Source organism: Felis catus, chromosome E1 (genome assembly GCF_018350175.1).
Source record: "Felis catus isolate Fca126 chromosome E1, F.catus_Fca126_mat1.0, whole genome shotgun sequence".
Lineage (NCBI taxonomy): Eukaryota > Metazoa > Chordata > Mammalia > Carnivora > Felidae > Felis > Felis catus.
The window spans coordinates 1641559-1668623 of NC_058381.1; the positions used below are offsets into that span (position 1 = coordinate 1641559).

Genomic DNA, 27065 nt, shown 5'->3' on the forward strand with positions numbered 1-27065 from the left:
CCTTTCTTCTCCTTGGTGGAGATCTGCTGGCACAGAAGTAGGAGTACCACTCACAATTACGGTCAGACTGTGGCTCCCACGTACAGAGAGGGAGGAAGGCAGGCAAATACAAGGAAAAGGCCCAAATGTCCCTGAGACACCTGGGTGAGAGGTGGCCGTGGGCAGGCGATGACATCACGGGAGGTGTGGGGCATGTGCATCAAGGTGGAGAAAATTTCATTCCCCAGAATTCTTGGGAAAGGTGGACTCCTCTTGGAATGAGGGACCTCCCCGATTCAGGACGACACTTGAGTACGACGCCGGTCACCGCGCTACCTTCTAATGTTCCAGGCGCTGGGCTCCCAACGGAAGGGCCTTTTTTTCTGAGCAGTGGGTTTCAGAAACTACTGAGCTGGGGCCACAGCTCGGGTGGGGCTGGCAGGCAGGGACCGGTCGTCTGACAAGGACGATGTTGTCAAGGTGGCCGAGCCCAGGGAGGGCAGGGGGAGTAGGCAGAGAGAAGGAGAAAGCAGCGGTGGTTGGCCAACAAGGGCCTTCTGAGAGTAAAAGGTCTAAGGATGTACAACATGAAGCCCCTTCTCCACCTGACACAGCTTGCAGCACAACCCCTGTCGCTCGTGGACGTGTCTGGGGGGAGTGGACTCCTGGTGGGGGGGTGGGGGGGGGTGGGCGGTTGACCAGGTGCAGAGTTCATCAGCACCGGCAAGGGGCGGATGTGGAAATCACATACACGAACACACAAATCAGAGTTAAAGGAGTGGGTGTGGGTGGCACCCAGGTTTCCTGTGAGAAAGGTGGAGTGTGGGTAGAGTTCACTTTGAACTTGAACAACAAATAAAGGAGAGCACACCGTGCTCGTGACCTCCGTAAGGAAAGGGGAAGAATCCCTCCTGTGAAGGGGCAGATTGCCAGACAGAGGAGGGATGGGAGGATGTGGGAACCCGTCTTCAAGTGAAGGGGCTGACCCTGGGGGGCACGCCGGGGTACAGAACAGACCCAGTCCTGGGTTCTGGGTGGGAGCAGTTATATTTCCAAGGATAGGATTTAAATCTATTATGTCCAAATTCACGTAGTAACAATAAAAAACGGGCCAAGGGTTTCGCATGGGGCGGGCGGGGCGGTCAGGAGCCCACACCAGCACTTACCGGCTGTGATCACAGGTAAGTCATTCGACGTCCCTCTGCCCCTACTCACCTTTTTTATTTTTTTTAAAGTTTATTTATTTTGAGAGAGAGGGAGAAAGCGCACACAAGCGGGGTGTGGGGGGGGGGGACGGCAGAGGGAAGGAGAGAATCGCAAGCAGGCTCCACACCGTCAGCAGAGTCTGACTCGGGCCTTGAACCCACGAACCGTGAGATCTTGACCTAAGGCAAAATCAAGAGCTGGACACTCAACCAACTGAGCCACCCAGGCGTCCCTTTCCTCAAGATGTTTTCAAGTGCGGCAGGAGTACCCACGCCGACCTCGCCAGCCGAGGGAGGGGCAACTCTGTGAACCAGAGATCATTGCACCAGACACTGAAACAGGTGGATTTTCTGGGGTGTAAATGGTGCTCCACTCAAGCAGCCGTGGAAATCAGCACGCCAGCCGTCTGGCACCGTGCCCGCACGCAGTAAACACTCAGTAAACACTAGTGATTAGTAATCGTGTAATAAAGGGATTAAAGAACAAAACACTGCAGACGTGTAAAGTCAGATTTTTAAACCAGTCAAGAATTAAGGGGCTGGGTGAACCCTCGGCGTCACTTGGCTCATGTCCCCTCCTGTCACAGATAAGGCAAGTTAGGGGCCGGCGGGCCGAGTGGCTCATTCAAGGTCTGCCTCTCGAGACCAGCCCTGGGGCCTGCTGGACGCCCACGGGCGGGCTTCCCATCGCCACCCGGCCAGCGCCTGGCACACTGGGACGTGTGGAAAATGGACGGCGTGCATCTCTCAGGGAAGAAACGATAGGCAGGAGAGCACAGAAAAGTCACGGGGAGACTACCAGGGAGCTCCCAGGCTGGGGGCAAACTGTGGGGAGCCCCCCCCCTCACCAGCGAGGCCCCCCGCACAGGGATCCAGGCCGTGAGGACCTAGGCGCCGGCCAGTCAGGCCCAGGGGCACATCACCGAGGCCGGGGCCCAAGTGCACAGTCCTGTCTGCTGCCGCCTGATCTGGGATGGGCCCGGTGGCGGGAGCTGGGCCCACAGGGAACACGGCAGGGCTCCCGGGAGCAGTCTGTCCGAGGAGGCCCTGGGGGGGGGGGGGGGGGGGTACAGCTGCGGAGCAGCCTGGCCTCGCGGTTCGGCTGGCCCCTGGCCTTCCACGCAGCTCCTCCGGACGCCGAGGGCCTTCCCTCACAGTCCTGGAAACGGCTGGGCCGGGCCGACTCCTCCGCAGACCAACGACGGGTTCCCGCTCTCCAGCACCGATGCCATCTTCCCGGGAAACTTCATGGCACACGCGGAAGGGTCTGAAGCTAAGAGCCGCTGGCCGGATTATGGCAGCGCTAAGCAGTGGGTGCCAGAACGGGTGCCCGCGGCGTCTTTCTGACGCTGCCGGGGGAACCTTCCGTACGTCCGCTGGGCCGCGTGGGGGCGGTGGCGGCACCGCGGGCCTCCGTCTTCCCAGGAAGGTAACAATCTGGACTCGATGGCCAGTCCGCACCCGAACGTCGTGGGATCCGCTGGGGGGCGCGGCGGGGAGGGCCAGAGGACAACGAAGGGCCGAAACGGCCCTGGCGGTCCAGGCCGGCGCGCGCAGCTCCCCCGCGAACAGTCCGCAGAAGCGCGCCCTCCTCTCCAGCCGGCTCCGCAGCAGGGGCCGCGGGGGCGCGCCGGCCGGCGCGGGCTCACTGCGCGCAGTGCACGCTCTGGTGCCGCAGCAGGTGCGAGCTCCTGCTGAAGGTCCGGGAGCACTGCTGGCACTCGTACGGCCTCTCGCCCGTGTGCGTCCGCTGGTGGAGCGCCAGCTGCGACAGCTGGCCGAACGGCTTCCCGCAGCGGTCGCACTCGTACGGCTTCTCGCCGGTGTGCACCTTCCGGTGGAGCAGCAGCTCCGAGCCGTCCCAGAAGGTGCGCGCGCACTCGGCGCACTGGTGCGGCTTGTCGCCGCGGTGGATGCGCCGGTGCACCGTGAGGTGCGAGGTCCGCCGGAAGGCCTTCCCGCACTCGGGGCACTCGAACGGCTTCTCGCCCGTGTGGATGCGCTCGTGGCGCAGCAGCTCCGAGTTGCCGCGGAAGGCCTTCCCGCACTCGCCGCACACGTACGGCTTCTCGCCCGTGTGGATCCTCACGTGCCGGATGATCTCCGAGTTCTGGCCGAAGGTCTTCCCGCACTCGCTGCACTCGTACGGCTTGTCGCCCGTGTGGATGCGCTGGTGCCGGATGAGCTCGGAGCTCTGGCCGAAGCCCTTGCCGCACTCGCCGCACAGGTAGGGCTTCTCGCCGGTGTGGATCTTCTGGTGGCGGATGAGGCCCGAGCTGTGCTTGAAGGCCTTGCCGCACTCGCCGCACTCGTGGTAGCGCTCCTCCGTGTGGATGCGCTGGTGCTGGATGAGCTGCGAGCTCACGCGGAACGCCTTGCCGCACTCGTTGCACGCGTACGGCTTCTCGCCGGTGTGGATGCGCTGGTGCAGCAGCAGGGCCGAGTTCTGGCTGAACGCCTTGCCGCACTCGCCGCAGCGGTAGGGCCGCTCCCCGGTGTGGATGCGGTGGTGGTGCACCAGGTGCGAGCTCTGGATGAACGCCTTGCCGCACTCGGTGCACGCGAACGGCTTCTCGCCCGCGTGGATGCGCAGGTGCCGCCGGAGGCTGGAGTTGGTCCCGAACGGCTTCCCGCACTCGCCGCACTGGAAGGGCTTCTCGCCGCTGTGCACGCGCAGGTGCTGCGTCAGGTGCGAGTTCTGGTTGAAGGCCTTCCCGCACTCCCTGCACGTGTGGGGCTTCTCCCGCACGGGGCTCCTCTGCGGTGACGGAGGCGGGGCCGCCGGGCCGGGGCCGCGGCCGCCCTCGCTCGCCGGGTCCTCCTGCAGCCTCTCGCTGGACGGGGACCTCTTGATGGTCATCAGCCCTGACGCGACGCCACCGCCCCGAGAAGACCCGGGCGCCACGCTCGCGTCCACGGACTCTCCCCGGGGCCGCGCCCGCGCGTCCGCTCCGAACTGCCGGCCCTCGTCGGCCGCCCCGGGGGGCTCGGGCTCTTCGCAAACTTCCTCCTTGGGAATGATCTCCGTGTGCTCAGTCCCCATGTCACGATCTGAAATGACAGAGGGCAGGCACGTGAAGTTGCCGAAGCTGGCGCGGCCGGGAGCTCCAGCCCGAGGGTCTGGTGAGAGGACTGGGCGCCCTGACCCCGAAGACAGGGACTTGGGAGGTGGGTGGCCGCACTAAACCCACGGCAGACACTGACCGAACCGTCAGAGGAGGAGAGGGGAGGGCAGAAATCGGTTGTGGCCGGTAAAGGGATGCTTCAGGACAGCCGCCTGCAGAGGCTGTGGAGGTTGGGAAGGAAGGTACACAGGGAAGGCGGCCGCGTTTCTAGATGGGTCTATGGAAAAGGCTGGGGCAAGGGGCGAAAAGGACCAAGTGACACAAGTTAAGTGTGGGGTTGAGGGAGGAACCCTCCTTAGTGCGGCACGGCGGCCCTCACCAGGTCTATGCTACGGGGCACTGGAAACCGGGGCTGACCATCCAAAAGGGGACAGTGGCGAGGCCAGCCCCAGAACCAAAGAAGTCCTCCTGGCTCCCTTACATCGGGTGGAGTTGTGTCCAGCTTAATCCTCTCCAGGCGGTCAGCGCGTTGCGTCCAGGCCTACCGTTCTCTTCCCTACTGATGCGAGATGCTGCCATGCCACAGCCCAGAGGTCGATGTTGGGGTCAACGTCTAGACGCCACATAGTTCCAGGACCTGTCTACTCCTTCCCTGGTACCAGAGCCTCAACCTACTGTAGCTTTACTGGACTCTTCACTATGTTGGACAAAGTTCTGTCTCAGTCTTCTTTTCCAGACGCTTCCTGTCCATGCTCCTACTTCTCCAGATCAATTTTAGTACAATTCTGTAAAATTCCCAAACGTATCCTGATGTTTTTGTTCTTATATCCATCACATCTCTGTTGTACGTCTTCCCTCTTCGTGAGTTTTCTTACATTTCCTAACTGGTTGTTGTCTTTATATATAGCAATGTTCTTTGTTTTTACAGATTGGTTTATAAATGGCCTCTTTATAGGAGTTTCCGAATGCTTTTTTTAGATCTCAAGGCCTATACTTTTTAAACTGCTAAAAGCCTGTGGCAAAAGTTTTAGTTATTACCCGATATCTATTCCTGCCCGCCTCATCAGCAACATTTAGCATAGCAAGGAATCTAACTAAAGAAATACATTCTTCAGCTTTCTTTGCGGCTGGGTGTGGGCACGTGACCAAATTCTGGCAGGTGTGACAGTAAAGTGCAGACAAAAGTACACGGGGCTCTGGGAAGTCTCCTTAGGGGTGAGGGATGCATTTCTTCGCGTTTCCACGCTGTGCGTGGGGCAGAGCGCCCTCTGGGACGCGAGCACACCAGCTTACCCTACGGCCAGACCAGAGCCAGAAGGATCTGGGTCCCTGACGCCTCCTCGGAGCTGACATGCCAGCCGTGGAATGCCTGCCTCTGCACTTGTTTATCTAAGAGGGAAACAAGCGTTCCCCTCCCTTAAGCCATTATGGCTTTTTGGTTTGGTTTTACGAAGCCAAACCTATCTCTGCCTAGTACAAAGGCCCTGGGGATTTAGCTGCCCCTGTCACAGGACTGAGCTCCAAACGCTAGGAGAACGGGCTAGCCTCCTTCCAGGTGTTCCCCAGAGCTGATGCTGCACTGGTCCTTGGTCCAGGGCACCGAGCTCTGCCCCACAGCCAACCTGAGGAGCGCAGGCCTCCGTCAGTAAACGTGTTCACTGCGGAGGGTGATTCTCCAGGGGGAACGCGCGGCTATGGGACTTTCGCCTCAAGACAAGGCAGGGTCGTGGAACGGTTTCTAAGCCGAGCAGTGACACGGCCCGTGGTCAGATGAGCATCTCAGGCAGAGGCACGCTAACGGCCAATTAGTGGACCGACTAGAAGGCAGTGGGCCTGGGCACGGGGAGAGCAGGGAGAAGGTGGAGGCCGTCACCAAGGCGAGGGGCACGCGACCTCACCAGGGCAGCAACAGTAGAGGGAGTGAAGCGGAGGCCAGCTGGACAAGTGGTTTGGAGGTCCGATCCCGTAAGAGGTGACTGGAGTGGATACAGGTGGAGGGAAGAGGGAGGAGTCCAAGGTGACGCCCGGGTCTCCCTTTATGTCAGAAACGGTGCCCCCGAGGCTGGGGAGACTGGAGGAGCAACTAGTTTAGGAGGGAGGGGGACGGAGGAACTCTGTTTTGCACAAGAGAAGTTTCAAGACTCCCATACAGAGTATCATCCAGGAATCCATTAAGAGGTCCTGGTCTAAAGCCTGGTCAGCCCAGAGCCCCGGAGTTGACGGTGCCCGGCGCAGGGGGCGTGAGGAGGGTGTGAGCAGCCACAGACGCACAGAAACCTGGCGAGCCCGGGCTGACTCTGAAGAACCCCGGTGTCTTTCCCTCCAGAGCTTCCCCCGCTTCTCCGCCCTATAAGGCTAAGCTCTGCGGCAAACGTCAGAGGGCCCCCCGCTTCCAGCTGTGCTCCGCCGATGGGGAGCCCCCACGGGAGACCAGAGTGGGGAGGAGTAAGGTCAGGATGTCTGTTCCCCTGGTCCCTCCCCATGAGGCCACCCGGGACCGGCGTCCCTCAACCAGACGGCAGCGCTTCTCTGCCACCCAATGGTCTCACGGCCCAGGTTCAATGCCCTCTCCCGCCTCCGGTCTCCTGAGGCCTGGGCAGCGACCCCTCCGGGGCTGCCATCCCCAGGCTCCTCGATGCCCTGACCACACCTCCACCGTGTCATTAACCTCTTTGCAAGTAACCTTCCTCACTTATCCCAATCCAAGTGAGTGGCTTCCTGCTGGACCCTAACGATAAAGGGGTGAGTAGAGGAAAGAGGGGCCCACCGACAAGAGAAAGAACGGTTAGTGAAGGAGGAAAGAACTGGAACCATGTTCTAGAAGTCAGCATAGCATTGGCAGAGAGAATTAGAAAGGGCCGCCTGGAAAGTGTCTCCTGGGACAATTAGGTGACCTGTGACAACAGACTGTGGCAGGAGAAGCCGCCAGGTGGTGAGCTGATCAATGAATCTGCTTCTTTCAAAAAAAAAAAAAGGCTTAGGGGCGCCTGGGTGGCTCAGTCGGTTAAGCACCCTACTTCGCTCAGGTCATGATCTCACGGGTCGTGGGCTCGAGCCCCACGTCGAGATCTGCGCTGACAGCTCAGAGCCTGGAGTCTGCTTCGGATTCTGTCTCCCTCTCTCCCCACCCCTTCCCAGCTCATACTCTGTCTCTCTCTCAAAAATAAACAAACGTTAAAGGAAAAAAAAAAAAAAAAAAAGTCCGGATGAAAGGAGAGGAACACGATGGGCACTAGTGTGAAAAGGCAAGGGTGTTCGCCGACGGGAGACGGGAGAGCCCTGAACGTGTTTACGTTAGAAGGGACGGTGCCGGTGGAGAGTCAGGTTAAGAAGGCGGCGAGACGACGTCACAGAAGAAATGAAGACGCCGACAAGGAGGAGAGACCAGGGACGAGTGGTGAGGGAAGGGGACCCGGTGACTTGGGCCAACCCACAGGCACGCACAGGATGGTGGCCGCCAGCCCCGCCCCGCCTGGGCCTCTCCCATCCCCTCCCCTCCCCCTCTCCACCAACATCTCCCTACACCCTACACCCGGAAGGAAGCTGATCTCCTATAGGAAGCCCCAGTTCTGGGAAGCGCTTGGTGTTGCCCCTCAAAATGACCTGCCATTTTCCCCCCTCACCCACTGCCAGCACCTCTTCCGGCTTTCCCATGGGGAAGAGCAGCCACCCAAAAGCTGGATTTCTCCTTTCTGTTGAACTCTTTGGGAATTATAGCCAAGTATGTATCTATACAACTGTAATGATCCACTGAGAGAATTTAGCTACTTCTTCATCCACGGCACCGTGTGAACTGGGCAGGACGGTCTTAAAAAACTCTCTCTCCAGGGGCACCTGGGTGGCTCAGTCGGTTAAGCGTCCGACTTCAGCCAGGTCACGATCTCGCGGTCCGTGAGTTCGAGCCCCGCGTCGGGCTCTGGGCTAACGGCTCGGAGCCTGGAGCCTTCTTCCCATTCTGTGTCTCCCTCTCTCTCTGCCCCTCCCCCGTTCATGCTCTGTCTCTGTCTCAAAAGTAAATAAACGTTAAAAAAGACAAAAACAAAAAAAAACAACTCTCTCTCCAATACTCGGCCGAGAGCAAGTGCCACAAGCAGGTACCTGAGTCCCTGTCTACCCGCAGCCCCTCTCCGGTCTCCCCTTGTCACCCCCCTCTGTCCTACAGCCACCATCGCCCAACTCCTCGCAGTGTCAGAATCCACAGAACCCACACCTGTACCACCCCACGTGGACAATCACTTGTTCAACTGTTCAAATGTACGATGAAATATTTTGGAAGCCGACTTACAAATAGTATAGGGAATACAAAGCTTTTCAAGTTATTTAAAGGAGCATTTGAGCAAAGAGGTTGACATTGCCCCCCCCCCCACATACACACACACTCTCTGCAGATCTGACCTCAGCGAGGGGCTCCAGGACTGAGCCCCCACTGAGTTAACCCAGTCAAAGCAATAGCATCTCCCCTGCCAGTGACTGCTCACAACGGCAGGGACTGGTTCAGGAACGTCCATATGCCTTCATCTGGGTCAACGATATGTGGAGAAGTTTGCTGGGGGCTCCTGGGAACAGTTCCGACCGTTCGCTGTGGCGACACAGCCACAGCGAGACTTCTATACGTGGCCGCCTGGAGCTGCTGCTGTCACTTCCCTACCAGCTCCTGGATGAAGGCACGGAGAGCTAAGGAAACTGAGGGCCAGTGGAGCGAGGGCCACTAGACTACCTCAATCCTGCAAGCGACTTACTGCTCGACTGCCGATTATGAGAATTTGTGCACCCGCGTATTTTTAAGCCACTTTGGGTCGTTACTACAGACAAAAACATCTTAACGGACACACCTTCCCCCTAGAACTTCTGAAAGGCCAGGTCCTCGAAAGCTTTCGTTATCTATCAACTAACTGCAAGGACCAACTCCTCCCCCCAGTCTTCACGAACACTTTCTGGAAGGAAGGTTCTCCCTTGGACCTCTGAATTGCATTTCACTCACCTCTTTCTCCGCACTCTAATTACCATGTGGCTTCCTGCTCACTGTTCCCCCATGACCTATTTAATAAAAACTTCCCAACGTGGCCCGCAGGCCCAGCCCCTTCCCATTTCCTGGCCCAAGCTCTCCAGTGACCCCTGGAAGCTGTAGTCCTGCCCAGGGCCCTGCAGCTCAAACACTTCCCATTCTTTAAGGCTTCTCTGCACTTGGAAAGTTATTCCCACTTCCTGGAATGCTACTGCCCACCTCGGGCACTTCACAAACATCCACGAGACTCCGCTCCAGCACAGAGAGCCCATTTCCTTCCCTGCCCCTAAGCCTCCTTGATCTTGGAGCAGTGACCTCAGATCATTGTTTCTTTCGCCCCTGAGCAAGGCCGCTGTTCTATGCATCCTGGGATTCCCAGCGCCCAGCACGTTTCGGGGAGCTGGGAAACACCTCTGTTACATTAATTTGTACAGATGTTTCATCTACACAACGAACCTGTGACACCCTTGAGGACTAACCGGAGACTTCATTCATTTTTGTATCCCAAGAGCCTAGAACGGTGCCGACACACAGCCGACGCCCATCACTATTTGTAAATCCACGCCCCTTCTCCCGGTCCGGAGGATTTGGGATTTAAAGCACGGTCTTCCTACTCTCCCCGGTCCCCACCAACCCCCGGACGCCAGGGCCCGGTGAGCCGAGCCGGGGCGCAGGCGGCCGCGGGGCCCTTCGGGGTGACCTGCCGGCCCTCGCGTACCCGCCGCTCCCTCGGAGGGGGGTGGGGGGAGGGGGAGGGGAAGGGGTGGGGGCGGCGGCCCCACCCGCGCCCGACTGGAACGCGACCCGCGCGGGGACGCTCCTCCCTGAACAGGCGGGGAAATTCGTGGGGGGGGGGAGGGAAGCAGACAGCCCAAGGTCACGCGTCCAGCTGGGGTCGGGACCGGGCCTTGGTGTGGCGCGTCCGCTCGGCCCGCGGGCCGCAGTCCAGGGACCGGCCCCTCGCCCCACCCCGCGCCCCTCCGCGCCGCCTTGAGGGGGGGGGGTAGGTGTCTCACCGCGGCCGCTCCCGCCCCGCCGCGCTCCGCTCGCCCCGCTCTCGCCGGGCTCCGAGCTCCCCGCCGCCGCGATCTCGGTCTCACGGGCGACCGCGGCGGCCGCCTCCACTTCCGGCGTGCTCGGCCAATCGGAGCGCGCCGCCCTCGGCGGAGGAACAGGTGGTCGGCCCGCCCGCCCCCCTCCCCGCCCCGGCTGCGCCTGCCCTGCCCTCCACCCGCGCGCGCGCCCCGCCCCGCCTCCCCGCCGCCGCCGCCGCCGCGGCTGCCCGGAGACGCCCGGCGCGCGACGGCGCTCCCGTCTGGCGCGGGGTCACTGACGAGCCGGGTCCTCCGGCCGTCCTAGAGCGGCCCCCGGGACGCACTTCCGCCGCGGGGCCGGCCGCTCTGCGCGCCGCCGTCGTTCCCCCCGCGTGCACCTGCGCCCCGAGCGGGCGGCTGCGCCTCCCGCGCCTCTCGGCCAGCCGCCCTCTTCCCTGAGCGCCGGGGGCCCGGGAGCGGGCAGGCCGTCCGCCCGGAGGTCCGGGGGGCTTGCTCGCGGGAGGGACCCCGGGTGAGAGTGCGGGGCGAGCGGCTCGGGCCGCGGCTCCGCATCCGCCGCCGGCCTTCTCCCGTCCCGATCGAGGGTGCCCGGCTCGCCCCAGCCCTTGTGCTCACTGCCGGTTACTTCCCGTGCCCGCCCTTTGGGTTTCGGGTCTCGGTTCACAGCTGACATCGCCGAGGGGCTCCGTCCTACCCAGGGTAGCCTCACACTGCCGCTCTCCTCCCGAACACCAGTTCGCAGGGCAGGGCTGTGATTGGGTCTGGCGCTCACATCGTGGAGTGGTAGGAGCAGCCGAGTCAGGGTCCCCGGTCCGCCCCAGCCGTGGGGGCCCCGCTTCTTTGTCCGCCCCACCGCCATCCTGCAGAATAAGGAAGGGAGCGTCTGCCCTCAGAAAGGGATATTGTGTGTGTATCCAGCGCACACCCCATCACAAAGGAAAACTCTCTTGTGGTCACGGAATTCGGCCCAGCACTGCAGCCGTCCACGCCAATATCCTGAACTCCTCTGCCCTACCCACTTGCACCTGCCCGAGAAGGTTGTCAACTCTGGATCGGCAGAAATGTCCTTGGCTAGGCTGCCAACAGCTAGCGGGAGAAGTGTTTTTTGAGAAGAGCCCCAAGATAAATGTATCGTTTCTCCCTCCCGGAGGCCTTTCAACTGCTGCCCAGAAATGTTCTATTTCTCCCGTAGGCTTGTCTACCATTTTCCAAGAGTTCTACTTCGACCTTCTTCATTTTGCCCAAGCTTTTATCCAACCCATGATCCACCATCACAGTCCTTTCAGGCAATATTCCTCTCAAGGAAAGATGCCCAGACTGCAGACGCATCCTGCCTCAGCATGGAAGGTGGGAGGCATTTGGTTCCACTGATTTGGATCTAGGTTACCTGCATTCATGGGCATCTGCCTTGGGGTGCCTGGGTGGCTCAGTCGGTTCAGCGTCCACCTTCAGCTCAGGTCATGATCTCACGGGTTGTGAGTTCAAGCCCTCTTAGGGCTCTGTGCTGACAGCTCAGAGCCTGGAGCCTGCTTGGGCTTCTCTCTCTCTCTCTCTCTCTCTCTCTCTCTCTCTCTCTCTCTCCCTGCCCCATCCCTACTTGTGCTGTCTTGCTCTGTCTCTCAAAAATGAATAAACGTTCATTTATCAAAAAAATTTAATAAAATCAAATATATTTTGATTTCAAAAATCCAAAACTAAATCAAAAATATTTATCAAAAAATAAAACCTTTTTTTAATTAAAAAAACTGGGCATCTGCCTCAAGAACTGCCTCTGAGCCCCCTCATCGCAAAGCGCTTTCCCATATGAGTAGAAGTTATTTGCCATCCCCAGGGCCCAGGCAGTCCTACATGGATGTTTCTAAGGCTCACTCTCTCTATTTTTAAGTTTATTTTGAGAAAGAACACAAGCGGGGAGGGGCAGAGGGAAAGAGAATCCCGAGCAGGCTCCCAACAATCAGCACACAGCCCAAAGCGGGGCTCGAACCCACCAACCATGAGATCGTGGCCCGAGCTGAGATCAAGGCTTGGACGCTCAACCGACTGAGCCCCTCTGAGGCGGCTTTTTGAGAAAACAGCATGAGAGGGAAAATTCAGTCCCAGGATCTACCCGCGTTACGGGGTCATGTGAGTTCCCGACATGACCAGAGAAGCTTACACCTGCCACAGTGACGCCTAACTCTACCTTCATGGTGTCGTTCTCCCAGCTAAAGACGTAGCCCACCAGAAAAATCTTGGATGAACTATCCATTCCTCCGGAAACATCCCTTCTCCGTGATGCCACCTTCCTCCCGAGGCTAACGCAGCCCGTTTGCCAACGTGCACGCTGTTCACTCGCTCTTCATGCTGTGTCCTCCCTGACACCATGCGCCCACCCACAATACTGTCCTCGTCCCCACCGCCACTGAAATCTGCTAACTGTGATGACCCCTCAGGGTCGCTCTCAGGCAAAAGGGTCCCTTTGTTTCCGAGGCTTGCTTTTGCTGCCTAGCCCGCAGATTCTCTTTCTAGACTCATCCAGGGCTCATTGCCTTCCCCCCTTGCTGAAACCCACTGAACCCTGCAGCGTGAGTCCCTCGCGTGATCCCTGACCGCACTACTACACTGAAGCCACGTAAGAAATCACGATGTGTCGGGGCGCCTGGATGGCTCGGGTGGTTAAGCGTCTAACTCTTGATTTCTGTTCAGGTCATGATTCCACGGTTTGTGGGTTTGAGCCTCGCGTCGGGCTCTTCACTGACAGCAAGGAGCCTGCTTGGGATTCTCTTTCTCTCTCTGCCCTTCCCCCTCCCCTCAAAATAAATAAATAAAAACTTAAAAAAAAAAAAAAAAGAAATCCCAATGTGTCGATCATATCCAAGTGGGCAAAATGCTTGGCTTTGAGGCTTGGTTTATTTTATTTTCATTTTTTTAATGTTTATTTATTTTTGAGAGAGAGAGAGAAACAGTGCAAAGCAGGGGAGGGGCAGAAAGAGGGGGAGGCACAGAATCGGAAGCAGGCTCCAGGCTCCGAGCTGTCAGCACAGAGCCTGACGCGGGGCTCAAACTCACAAGCCATGAGATCATGACCTGAGCTGAAGTCAGACGCTTAAGCAAATGAGCCACCAGGCACCCCTTTTGAGGGTTGGTTTAAAAGAACCAAGAGGCGGTGCGCCTGGGTGGCTCAGTCGGTTAAGACTCAGATCATGATCTCCCGATTCCGGAGTTTGAGCCCCGCGTCAGGCTCTGTGCTGACAGCTCAGAGCCTGGAACATGCTTCGTATTCTGTGTCTCCCTCTCTCTCTGCCCCTCCCCAGACTGGCTTCTGTGTGCTCTCTCTCTCTCTCTCTCTCTCTTTCTCTCTCTCATAATAAATTAATAAACTTTGGGGCACCTGGGTGGCTCAGTTGGTTAAGCATCCGATTTCGGCTCAGGTCATGATCTCACAGTTCGTGGGTTCCAGCCCCGCGTCCGGCTTTGTGCTGACAGCCCAGAAGCCTGCTTTGGATTCTGTGCCTCCCTCTCTCTCTCTGCCCCTCCCCTGCTCATGCTCTGTCTCTGTCTCCTTCAAAAATAACTAAACATTAAAAAATTTTTTTTTAGATAAATAAATGAATAAACTTTATTAAAAAAAAAAAAAAACAACCAGGAGGGGGCCCAAAGGACTCGGTGACTTGTCCAGGTGTGATCAGATCAGAAGCAGGGAGACCAGGGTCAGCACCCACACCTTCAGACTCCTCTCCAGGTCCCTCTCACTCCAACCCGACTGCCCTCCTGAAGTCCCACTCAGGACACAATCAGCCTCCACCCCTTTAAGGGGCCCCGAAGCATGACCCGGGCCGGCTGCGCACCAGTCCTTTGACCATTAGCTCCAGAGAGGACACATCCAATCCGTCACTTACAAAATCCACATTTACCTTAACTGTGTAAAGCGTCTCCCATCCACCAAGATAAAACGCCAAAGGTGCAGGCGGGGCTCTTGACCCGGCTCCCCTCCTGTAACACCTGATTCAGAACAATCGCACGCGCAAAGCCCTCTCTGCTCCTCCCCTTCCCTTCTCGCTCTGAAACTCACCCGCCGACCTTCCTGACCCTTGGCGCCTGGGCTCCCCTGACCTGTCGCGGCTTGTGTTCTGTCCTAAGACCGTTTGCCACCTCCCCACCCAGTGACGGGAGCCTGACCTGCCCTCTGTGACTGTGCCTGTAACACAGCCCTGACCGCAGACGCTCTGTGCGTGCTGAGACACGCTCGTGGGAAAGTCCTCCCTGGTTAACTTGAATTTCAACAACGGCCTTCAAGGAATAGTGCTTAAGAGTGTCGCCTGGGTGGCTTAGTCGCTTGAGTGACTGACTTCGGCTCGGGTGATGACCTCGCGGTCTGTGAGTTCGAGCCCCATGTCAGGCTCTGTGCCTGCTTCAGATTCTGTGTCTCCCTCTCTCTGCCTCTCCCCCACTCTCACTCTGTCTCTCTTGCTCTCACAAATAAAAAAAAATTAAAAAAAAAATTTTTAATAAAGAACTCAGAGCCTGTCCATCCCATCAGATCAACAGTCATCACGCGGCTGAGAACTTTTTCATAGGCTTGGATGAGGAATGTTGGCTAGCACCAGAATCCACAATTTCTATGTAACATCTGGGGGGGTCAGTGAACCAAAATATAACCACCAAATGGCCGGCTGAGGAGACTGGCTGATCCTGGTGACTGGGGAAACTGGGAAAGCTCAGAAAGGGAAGGATTCTCGCGTGGAATTGGGATGAAGAATGTGAGCAACCAGTGTAAGCGGCTGGAGTTTGCAGACAGTTCAAATACATCTTGGTTTTTGTTCCTCTTTTTTTTTTTTTTTTTAAAGCCCAAACGTGGGGCTTGAACTCACGACCCCGAGATCAAGAGTTGCAGGCTCCACCGACCGGGCCGGCCAGGCGCTCTCCTCCCTTCTTTATTCTCGTCTCCCTGGACACACGTTTTACGCTCCACCCAGTATTTCTTCACCTTCGGACAGGGCCACCCCCAGATGCGCCGTAATCAATTCTGTAGGTTATACATTCTAGACGGTGAAAACCAGACCCTTCCCTACTCACGACCGAGCATGGGGTTTGATCTGTTGTGCTGGACCCAGGGGATGACACGCTGATCTAATCGGTGTAGTAGGTCAGACGTCTAACCAAGACGTTAGAAAAGTCTGGGGCCATTTCCAGCAGTCGTGCGTAATTGTTGACAGCCCCCAGGGCACCCCCCCCCCCAAAAAGCAAAACAGCATCACAGGAAATGGAGAAACGGCTTCAAATTGCACATGTAGGTCACAGCTCCCATCATCCTAATAAATACTGCTTAATATGAAATGTGGGTTGTTAGGGGGAGGGGAGATGGGCACTGAACTTGGAGGTGACCGGGCATCACGGAGAGGGATATAAATGATTATCAGGCTTGTCGAAACCAGGGGGACTCTCTTCTCTTAAGTGAAGCCCTAAGTGTTAAATGATGCAACACAGGGGCGCCTGGGGTGGCTCAGTCGGTTGAGCAACCAACTTTTGACTTTGGCTCAGGTCCCGGTCTTGAGGTTCATCGGTTCAGACCCCACATAGGGCTCTGGGCTGGCAGTGCAGAGCCTGCTGGGGGTTCTCTCTGTCTCTTCCCCTCCTTTTGAAAATGTTCTCTTGACGTTCATTCATTTTTGAAAGACAGAGAGACAGAGCACGAGTGGGGGAGGGGCAGAGAGAGAGGGAGACACAGAATCCGAAACAGGCTCCAGGCTCCGAGCTGTCAGCACAGAGCCCGACACGGGACTCGAACCCACAACCCGTGAGATCATGACCTGAGCCGAAGTCGGACGCTTAACCGACTGAGCCACCCAGGCGCCCCTGTAGGTAGGCAATCTTGAGGGGTACAGGAGCAGTAGACGCCTGTATGTGTCCCCGTGTCCTCTCCCTGCGCGGGGCTGAAGACACAGTGTCCTCGATGGGTGTCTGGTGGAGCCACGAGCCACGAACCAGAGTCCAGCTGTGGCCGAAAAGCAGAGGAGAAGGAAGGAGGACGTTGCGTGTCAGAGTGCTTCTCAACCTGGCACGGCCACCACTTTGTGTCATGGGGTGTCTTAAATCAGCTGTCCACACGTCCGTGAGCCCATAAGAGTCCACGTACAGACCAATCCCCCTCGTCTAGATGCTTCCTGATTACTTCTGCATCCAGGGACGTGTTGACACATGCACACTGTAGGTTATAGAGGTACGAGTATTGCTTAGAATTTAAAATGTCATAACCGGGGCGCCTGCCACCTCCCACCATTAAGGAACCTGGTCTCTCCCGCCAGCCCGGTTGAAATTAGTCACGACAGCAGTGACTAGTGGGACTTACTCAGGGTCATAATTTCCTGAGATGACAGTGTAACGAGGGGAGGGGAGTTGTAAGGTAGTCATCACTCCATACGTCATCGTGGACTCACCGTCGACGGGCACCTTTTCCGAGCAACGGGTCTCTTTCATATGTCCTCAGACTTCCTGGCGTGATAGGAAGTTTTAAATAATACGGTGTCCTTAGCACTGGCCTTTCCTTCCAGGACAAGGGATACTTTGGAGTTAAGACCAGAGGCCCAGCAAATGGGAAAGAGAGACGGCTTCCTCCGGGACAGCCAACCACACCCAGGCCCTTTGCCTTGTCTCTCGTCCAGAGACCGCGGCTCACAGAAGCAACGTACGGACCAAGGAGGTGAGGACAAGGGGCAGCGAGCAGCTGCGCATCGCACGATAAATACGCGGGTACATTCGAATCGCTTGACTTTTTGTCATCTCTTTTTCCACAAGATGCAAGAGTCCGGCGGAAGGGATTTTCACTTCCGGCACACGCGTGGCAGTCTTCCCTGAAATACATTCTTTGACGCTGTAGAACTCGACTTAGGCCAGAGAGCCCCTTCACATTGATTGCTTCCAAGCAGTCTGTCTCTTGTATGAATCCTCCGGGGTCAGTTAAGGTGCGAGCGATGATCGAAGGCCTTCGGACACGACGCTCGCAGGCCTCCTCTGCAGAATGAATGCATTGATGTTGGGTAAGACTCAGCTCTGATGGAAGGTTACGCCACCCTCAATAAATTACAGGGTGTCTCTCAGGAGTAGACTCAGTGATGTAGAAGTCGTGGCCTCCGAGGCAAGGCTTTCCCGCAGTCGTTACGTCCCAATCGGTTCTCTTGGAACAGGAAGCCTTTTCCTGCATTTCTTGAATTCTTCAGTTTTCTCCCCCCACGATGAGTTCAATAATATCTGATGAGCACTAGCCTCCCTTTGACCCTCTGGCATTATGTTTCCATGACTGTTCTCCAGTATGAATTATCCACAATGGAGTACGGTGTGAATTTTTTTGGTCACACGTGGCATTTTTACCTACTTCACTGGTAAAGATTTTTTTTTTTTTTTATTTTTGATAAAACTCACTCACTCAGTCAGTGAAGCCTCCAGCTCTTGATCTCAGTTCAGTTTCAAGTCATGATCTCACAGTTCGTGTCGGGCTCTGTCCTGACAGCCCAGAGCCTGGAAACTGCTTCGGATTCTGTGTCTCCCCCTCTCTCTGCCCCTCCCCCACTCACACTCTGTCTCTCTCTCAAAAATATCATTAAAAAAATTTTTCTTTGGGGCACCTGGGTGGCGCAGTCGGTTAAGCGTCCGACTTCAGCTCAGGTCACGATCTCGCGGTCCGGGAGTTCGAGCCCCGCGTCGGGCTCTGGGCTGATGGCTCAGAGCCTGGAGCCTGTTTCCGATTCTGTGTCTCCCTCTCTCTCTGCCCCTCCCCTGTTCATGCTCTGTCTCTCTCTGTCCCAAAAATAAATAAACGTTGAAAAAAAAAATTTTTTTTAATTTTTTTTCTTTAATAAAAAAAAAAAAAAGAGTCAACACACTCTACCAATTACAGCAGCCAGACCCCGCCCCCCACCCCCCCAGCCACCATCTCTCCAACCCAAAGTCCGTATTGCTGTGATCTCGACAGCACCCCTCATGGGGACCCCTATTAAACATGTGGTCCCCGAGAACCCCGCACGTCTTAGTCAGCTCAGGCTGCTCTCACAAAACTCCACACGCTGACTGGCTTCACAATTCGTGTCTGCTGCTCACAGTCTGGAGGCTGGGAAGTCCAAGAACAAGGTGCCGGCAGATTCGTTCCTGGTGAGGGTCTCTCCCATCATCTTCCCCAGAGCAGCTCTTTCTGCCCACACGTCCTGTCCCCGTGCTTTAATAAAATCACCTTCTTTCGCCAGTCACCTTCTCTCTGTGTCCCCACGGGGCAGGGACAGAGCTCTGGTCCCCCTTTGTCTCCTCACAGGGGCACTAACCCCATCGTGAAGACTCCAGTCTCACGACTTCATCTAAACCTAATTCCCTCCCAAAGGCCCCACCTCCAAATGCCATCCCCTTGAGGGTTAGGGCTTTAACACGGGAACTGGGGGAGGCACGGGGGGGCGGGGGACAATTCAGTCCATGGTACCAGGGGAGCCAACAGGGAAGACAGCCTGTGCTCTCGACAAGCTCAGAAACTCGTGTCGGGGGAAAGGCACCAGGTTTACGAGAGCAAGGCCGAGGGAGGACGGGAGGACTGGACAAAGGACCAAGCGTGGACAGTCATCATGGACAGAGAGGCCGGTGCAGGCAGCACTGGGTGCTTCTGAGGGCCGTTGCTCTCCGGGTCACACGCACTTGTCGTTCCCCTTCGGCCATTTCTTCTCCCCTTGAGTCTCTTGTCGTCCCTCCACTCATCCCTCTTTCCCTTCCAACCTTTCCTCCTTCCCAGAGCTCTTGGGGTTCCCTACAAAACAAAGGGATTACTGGCCTCCACTAGACAAGTTGTAACCTTAAACTAAGTCAAATCCACCTAGAAGAGCCTAATAAAATCCATCGAACATACTTTAGAATCTCCGTTCATTTTTTTTTTAATGTTTATTTTTGATAGACAGAGTGTGAGCAGGGGAGGGGCAGAGAGAGAGGGAGACACAGAATCTGAAGCAGGCTCCAGGCTCCGAGCCGTCAGCACAGAGCCTGATGCAGGGCTCGAACCCATGAACCGTGAGATCATGACCTGAGCTGAAGTCGGCTGCCCAACCGACTGAGCCACCCAGGTGCACCTATTTTGTTTATTTTTTAGAGAGAGAGAGACAGAGACAGAGAGACAGAGTGTGAGCAGGGGAGGGGCAGAGAGAGAGGGAGACACAGAATCTGAAGCAGGCTCCAGGCTCTGAGCTGTCAGCACACAGCCCGACACGGGGCTTGAACTCATGAGCCGTGAGATCATGACCTGAGCCAAAGTGGGGCGCTGAACCGACTGAGCCACCCAGGCGCCCCAGATCTCTGTTTGTTTATTGAGCACACTGGAGTCACAAAGACTGACAGTGATGGGGAGGCAGATGGTGAAAACCAAACTTATCCCCAATAAAGGATCTCACACAGGGCTTGCAAGCCCGGTCAATGTTAGCTATTGATACAACTTCACATGCCCACATATGAAAGATAATTCTTTAGTATCTCGTGAGTGCTTTTTTTGTTGCTATTATGAATGGAAGTGCTTTTCCTATTTATTATCTGGTTGTGGTTTGTCATTGGAAAATATTCATTATTATGTCCACCTTTTTTGGTTGTTGTTGTTCATTTTATTTCCATGCAGTTTTGAGGTAAAACTTAGCACATATACAAAGGATAATTTTGTCTCCCTGTCGATAGTTATGACATTTTTTTAAGGTAGGTGTAATTAGGGTTTAATTTTTTTTTTTTAATGTTTATTTATTTTGAGAGAGCATGCGTGAGCAGGGGAGGGGCAGAGAGAGGGAGAGAGAGAGAATCCCAAGCAGGCTTCTTGCTGTCAGTGCCGAGCCAGACACGGGGCTCGATCCCACAAACCACGAGATCGTGACCTGAGCCGAAATCAAGAGTCGGACGCTTCACCGAACCACCCGGGCACCCCAACAGTTATGCAGGTTTTTGTTTCCAATATTTTTTGTTGTTCACCCCCCCCCCCGCTTTATTGAGATAGAGTTGAAATATAACACTTAACATGATCACCACATACCTCCAGCACGTCACATAATTACCATTTCCTTTTTGTGGTGAGAATATTCAAGATTTACCGCTTGGCCGTTTTCAAGTACCTAACACACCATTATTAGCTATTATCACTATGCTGTACGTTAGCTCCCAGAAACTTAACCTCATAACTGGAAGTTTATACCCTGTAACCCCATTCCCCGCCCCTCCCCCCAGCCCTGGTAACCACCACTCTGTTTCTATATACGTCTTTTTTTGTTTTATTTATTTATTTTGAGAGAGACAAAGACAGTGCAAGTGGGGGAGAGCGAGGAAGACAGAGAATCCCAAGCAACCTCCACACTGTCCGGAGCCTGACTCGGGGCTCGAACCCATGAAATCGTGAGATCACAACCTGAGCCGAAACCAAGAGTCAGATGCTTCATCGACTGAGCCAGTCAGGTGCCCCTCTACTCTCTGTTTCTATGAGTTCAGCATGTTCGTTTCCGTTTTTTTTTTTTTTATTCAATTTTTTTTTTTTTAAGTAGTCTCCATGCCCCACATCGGGCTTGAACTCATGACCCTGAGATCAAGAGTCATGTGCCCTACTGACTGAGCCAGCCAGGCGCCCTGTGAGTTCAACATTTTTAGATTTCACATATAAATGAGAGCACACAGCCTTTGTCATCCTCCGTGTGACCCACTTCACTCAGCAGAGTGTCCTCCAGGTGCATCCGCGTGGTCACAAAGGGCAGGATTTCTTTCCTTCTCATGGCTGGATAAGATTGTACAGGGGCGCCGGGGTGGCTCAGTGGGTTGCGCATCCGACTTTCGGCTCAGGTCATGATCTCGCGGTTTGTGAATTCAAGCCCCGCGTCGGGCTCTGCGCTGACCGCTCGGAGCCTGGAGCCTGCTTTGGAGTCTGTGTCTCCCTCTCTCTCTCTGCCCTTGCCCCGCTCGTGCTCTGTCTCTCTCTCTCAAAAATAAATAAACATTAAAAATTAAAAAAAAAAAATTCTGCTGTACGTATAATACATGTCTTCATCCGTTCGTCCACTGATGGACCCTTGGGTTGTTTCCATATCTTGGCTATTGCGAATCACGCCCCAATGACCACGGGTGTGCAGGTATCTCTTCAAGATGCTGTGATTCTGGAGTCACAAAGACAGCGATGGGGAGGCAGATGGTGAAACTCTGGATCTCTGTTTCCAGTCTTAATGCATTGGCCAGAACTTCAGAAAATTGGATTAAACGGCAATAGGACAGTGAGCCTATAGAGAGGCCAAGAGAAAGCCTAAACAAATACAAACCACCACGGGAATAACAGTGTCAAGTCAAATGGTGCCTTTCAAAGTGGGGGGTGGGGAGAAAATCGCCGAGGAGGAGCTACAAGGCATCACTGCCCCGCAGAGCCCCACCCGGTGGGACGGGAGCTCTGTCCCCCCTGCCCCTGGTGCACAAAGAGGCTCCCCCTCTTCAGTCGCCCCTTGGAGGCAGGGTGCAGGCACGCTGGGACACCCAGGACAGAGATGGGTCCCTTGTAGGTTTCTGCCTGGAAGAGAAGCTGGAAGAGCCTTGCGAGGCCTCTTAATCCCCAGAGGAGAGAGTCAGGCTGCGCGGGGTGGGATAATGGCCGCCCAGAGTAAGCCCATCCCGCGGGGTGGTGTTCTGGAGGCCTTAACCTCACTCATTCATTCTTTCACATGCAGCGAAGCTTCAGCCCCGTGGTCTCCTTGGGGCTCCCGGATGGTGCCAGACACACGCCCGGCTCAGGACATTTGCACATCCTCCGGCCTCTTCCTGGCGTGCTCCCCCTCCAGGGGTCTGATGACTAACTCTCTCACCCCCTTGTGTTTCACTCAAAGGTCTGGACGCCTCATCTAGGACTTGCACATCACGCCTCCCTCCGCTTACACACGTTATGCCCCCCTCTCCTGCGCTTTTTCTCAGCAGGTGTAATTATTCCACATGCGGTATATCCTGTTTACTGGTCCTAATTATCGTTTTGTCCCTCCGCTGGGATATAAGAGCTTCATAAAGGTAGGAATTATCACCTGCTTTTCTCACGGCTGTGTCCCCAGAAGCGTCCCATCTAGGCACAGACAGACGTGGCCACAGGGCTGCAAGGTGGGCGGCGGGGAAGACACCGCACAGGTGTGAGTGACGAGCCGGAGGTACGGGCGCGGCCAAGGCGACCACACTCGGAGGCACACCCATCAAGCAAAGGGCACAGCCAAGGGCCGAGCTGGTTGCATCAAAGACCAGTGTGGGCTGAGTACATGGCAACTTAGTTTCTGCTGGATGAACACGCTCTCCCGCTCTCCCCGCTTGCTGGCTGCAGCCAGGCCCAGAGAAAAGCAGCCAGGTGTGAAAAAGGCCACTCAAGTGGGGCGCCCGGGGGGCTCAGCGGGTTAAGCATCCGGACTTCGGCTGAGGTCATGATCTCACGGTCCGTGGGTTCAAGCCCTGTATCGAGCTCTGTGCTGACAGCTCGGAGCCTGGAGCCCGCTTCGGATTCTGTGTCTCCCTCTCTCTCTGCCCCTCGCCGGCTCACACTCTGTCTCTCTCTCTAAAATAAATAAACATTAAAAAAGGGACCTGCTACAGCCAGTCCAGATTGCTCTATGGCAGTGACTCCTCCTCGCGCTCCCCTGACACAGGACATAACCCTTCTCCAGCGGTGTCTGTGAGTTTCAAGTTCCTCCATCACCTGTTTCCTGTGCTTTCATGTCTCACATTTTTAGGTGGTCTGGGTGTGTTTTCGCTTTTAAAAATTCATCCAACTTGTTATTATGGAAATTTTCCAACACACACACCAACATAACACCAGGAACCACCAAGTACTCACGACCTCCATCCAAAGACCATCCCATCGACCGGCAGCTAGTCTTGCTTCACTGACGCCCCAACCGCAGGGGGGACGGCTTCCTCCACCGCAATGGCGCGAGTTGGAATCTGCTTCTCTCGGGGGATGGGAGGAGAGTTTAAAACCACTTCACTGAGATATAATTCACATATCATAAATTTCACCAGGGGGGCCTGGCTGGCTCAGCTGGAAGAGCCTGTGACTCTTAATCTCAAGGTCGTGAGTTTGAGCCCCATGTTGGGGGTGGATATTACCAAACGTAAATAAATAAAAATGTAAATAAAAACTTTATTTATTTACTTACTTATGGGATTTTCTAAATGAAATCCCCACGTTGTTTTTTTTTTTAATTTTTTTTAACGTTTATTTATTTTTGAGACAGAGAGAGACAGAGCATGAACGGGGGAGGGGCAGAGAGAGAGGGAGACACAGAATCGGAAACAGGCTCCAGGCTCCGAGCCATCAGCCCAGAGCCTGACGTGGGGCTCGAACTCACGGACCGCAAGATTGTGACCTGAGCTGAAGTTGGACGCTTAACCGACTGCGCCACCCAGGCGCCCGTTTTGTTTTTTTTTTTTTTAATGTTTATTTAGTTTTTGAGTCGGGGGGGGGGTGGGGTGCGGACAGAGGATCCAAAGTGGGCTCTGTGCAGACAGCAGGGAGCCCAATGTGAGGCTTGAACTCAGGAACCAGGAGATCATGACCTGAGCCGAAGTTGGGACGCCCAGCCAACTGAGCCACCCAGGCGCCCCAATAAAAACTTTAAAAAATAGGGGCGCCTGGGTGGCGCAGTCGGTTAAGCGTCCGACTTCAGCCAGGTCACGATCTCACGGTCCGTGGGTTCGAGCCCCGCGTCAGGCTCTGGGCTGATGGCTCGGAGCCTGGAGCCTGTTTCCGATTCTGTGTCTCCCTCTCTCTCTGCCCCTCCCCCGTTCATGCTCTGTCTCTCTCTGTCCCAAAAAAATAAATAAAAACGTTGAAAAAAAAATAAAAAAAAATTTAAAAAATTTAAAAAAAAACTTTAAAAAATATATACGCTGAGGGACGCCTGGGTGTCTCAGTCGGTTGAGCCTCCCGCTCCTCCTTTCGGCTCACGTTGGGTTCCCAGGATCGTGGGATCGAGCCCTGAGTCCGGCTCTGTGCTGAGCACAGAGCCTGCTTGGGAGTCTCTCTCTCTTCCACCCCTCCCCACAGCTCCTGCACCCGCATGCACTTTCTCTAAAACACACACACACACAAGGTACAATTCAGTGGCTTTACCACCATCCAAGTTTAGAACATTTTCCTCATTCCCAGAAACATTGTAGCCATGCGCCAAGAGAAGTCACCCCCCCAGGCGCTGCAGCCCCAGGCAAGACACTCAACCACCTCCTGTCCTGCTCTGAACATTTCCTACAACCGTACGATACGTTTGCCTTTGCTTCTTGAAGTCTTTCAAAAGCTCAGTGACACCAGGATTTACTCCAAGGTCAAAAGCTCCAGCACAGTCTAACCTCGGCACCTCCTCCCGCTGGCCGTCTTCACACCCGGACTGAGCATCTCAAGAGTGGTCCCTGCTGGCTCCTCCGCTGCGGGTGTCCCCTGCCTCCCGGTTCCCTCTGCCTCCCGGTTCCTCCGACTGTCCAGGCCTCCGAGGAAAACCTTATTGTTTGTCAAAACAGAAACAAAAGCAATGCCCTTAAAAGGAGACAAGCCGCGGCAGGGGGAGGCCCAGGAGGACGAGGCGTCCCAGGCAGCCTCCTCCTCCCTGGTCTGCACAAAACCCAGCACAAACTGGGAAGACTCCCAAGCCGGGGTGTCTGTGGTCTGTCCCCTCCTCCAAAGAAAGCAGGGCTGGGGAGACGGCGTTCCCTGCACGCCGCCCTCCGGCCCCGCGTGTAGCTCTTGTGTTGACTACACCTCGCAGCTGGGGCCTCGCATTAGGAAAGCTTCTAAAAGAGAAATCATCTGCAGAGCGAGGCCAGTGGCATCCTGCTCCGCCAGGGTTAACCGCAGGAACCCGCATCAGGGGAGCCGCACCCCCATCCTCCACCGCTGACCTTCTGGCCCCCCTTCATGGGAATCCTTCTCAGCCAGAGGAAGGAAACACGTCTGACGCAGGTGGAGATGCCTGGGAATGTGCGAAGCCGCGGGCTCCCCATGAGCCTGTGCTTTTCGGAGGGATGAGAAACGAGGCGAAGAAACTTACATACTGGAGGCGATAGGATAAAACTGAAATCTCTACTTACTCTGTATCTTGCGCTGTGAAAACTGGGTTTCTGTTGGTTTCTGTTTTCTTAAAGTGTCCGGGACCTTTTCATTAACATTGGAAGAATTGTTTTCATAATTCTAAGACTTTTTTTTTGTTTTTTAAGTCATCTCTACCAAGGGCGCCTGGGTGGCTCAGTCGTTGAGCGTCCGACTTCGGCTCAGGTCATGATCTCACAGTTGCATAGTTCCTGAGTTCGAGCCCCACGTGGGGCTCTGTGCTGACCCCTCAGAGCCTGGAACCTGCTTCGGATTCTGCGTCTCCCTCTCTCTCTCAAACATTAAAAGAAAAAAAACTCTTAAAAAATTTTTATTACGTTCCCTTCCTTCCCCTAACACATAGGGTAACTTCGCCCATAAGTTGTGGCAGCCGATTCACAGGTGGCAGCAAGGGCAGCTGCCCCTGGCCTGGGGGCGAAGGGGGACCCTAATCCAGCGCACAGACCATCACCACGGCCCCAGCGTCCTGGTCCCTCCACTGAGGAGCGCGGGCCACTCACTGGAGCTCGAGGCGCCTCCCTTCCGCTGCACGTCTCCGTGGGGATGTTAGGATTAAATTTCTGTACTTGCTCAGCTTCACACAAAGCAATCCCTAGTGTGGGGGCACCGGTCTCCCTGAGGTCCATCCGCTCCCCTTGCACAGACCCCTGTAGCTGAAGATGCCCCAGCAATGTCCCTTCTGTCCCCTTTGGGACTCAAGAGCGTCCTTGATGGGGAAGAAATGCCAGCTCCGAAGGGGGTCAGGTCGTCCCTTCTGCAAATCGAGGAGGCAAACGGGTCTGGCAGGAAGAAGAGGTCCCGCGGCCTCTCGCATCCGACCTGCGGAGCCCGAGCCTCAAACCACCAGCCCCGTCCACGCGAAAAGCGCCGCCTTCTGCGCCTGCGCGCCCCGCCCCTGGGGACCTCGTGGGCGCGCACGACCGCGGGGCCGCGCGCGACCGCGCTCCCGAGGCTCTGTGAACGCGCAAGCGAGCGCGGCCCCAAAGGGAACCTGCGCCTTATCTCCCCCTGGCGGGAGGCAGCGGAACAACAAGGCTGGAGGGAGACGTTTTGAGGGGCGGGGGTGCCCGCCCTGCGGAGGGCTGAGCTGGAGAAGAGCTTTGACCTCACGCCAGACCTGACCTCGCTGTGCTTCCCAAGGCTTCATTTCCAGTTCAGAACAAGGGAAAAGGGAAGGCACCAACCTTGGGCTCCTCATAGGTGCCAGGCCGTTTGCATGCATGCAGTATCTCATTAAATGTTCCCAACAGCGCCATTGGGTTGTTAGTCCCGGGCCCAGAGAAGAAACTGAGGCCCCATGCAGCTAATTAGTGAGGTGGCCGTAATGCAGGTCTGGGCGCTCCCCGGGCGGAGGGCAGCCCCCCCCCCAAATCCCCCCTTGGGGATCCAGACCTGCACTTGCAGAAGGCAGAGCTTCTTCTTCCAGCTGAGAAAGCTCTGCAAACATGAGAACACTTTCCACGGTCATTTCTAAAGAAGCTTCGCTTGCTAAGCAGGAGAGCTCTCCAGGTTAGTCCATGTGCCTGGGGCATCGACTTGGAACTATCGGAGCTCCGGGCCACACCTTCCCAGGTATCTGGAAACATATTCCTTCTCCAGGGATTGGGGGGAGGGGGGGGCGGGGCGGGGTAGCCGAGGTGGAAACGCTCACGGATAAAGTTGTCAGGGATACCG

General features: G+C 55.9%; 1 protein-coding gene across 6 annotated transcripts; it reads right to left on the reverse strand.

The window, feature by feature from the left end:
- Positions 1-1634: 1634 nt before the first annotated feature.
- ZFP3 (ZFP3 zinc finger protein) lies at positions 1635-25577 on the reverse strand. 6 transcript variants are annotated; one of them, XR_002148764.3, is made up of 3 exons: positions 25373-25577; positions 24638-24785; positions 18211-19070 (listed from the first exon to the last, which is right to left on the reverse strand). XR_002148764.3 is itself a non-coding variant. In XM_023243457.2 (2 exons), exon 2 carries the CDS (start codon positions 4225-4227, stop codon positions 2830-2832), a length of 1398 nt encoding a protein of 465 aa, XP_023099225.1. In that variant the 5' UTR covers positions 4228-4235; positions 25373-25577; the 3' UTR covers positions 1635-2829. The 6 variants fall into 6 exon arrangements, 3 of the variants coding, with proteins under 3 accessions (XP_023099225.1, XP_023099224.1, XP_023099223.1); XR_006589906.1 differs by having other exon boundaries at positions 24549-24785; XM_023243457.2 differs by lacking the exons at positions 18211-19070; positions 24638-24785 and adding an exon at positions 1635-4235.
- Positions 25578-27065: the final 1488 nt, after the last annotated feature.

Coding starts and splice junctions, on each gene's coding strand:
- ZFP3 (XM_023243457.2), bottom strand. CDS start 4,227: ATGGGGACTGAGCACACGGAGATCATTCCCAAGGAGGAAGTTTGCGAA.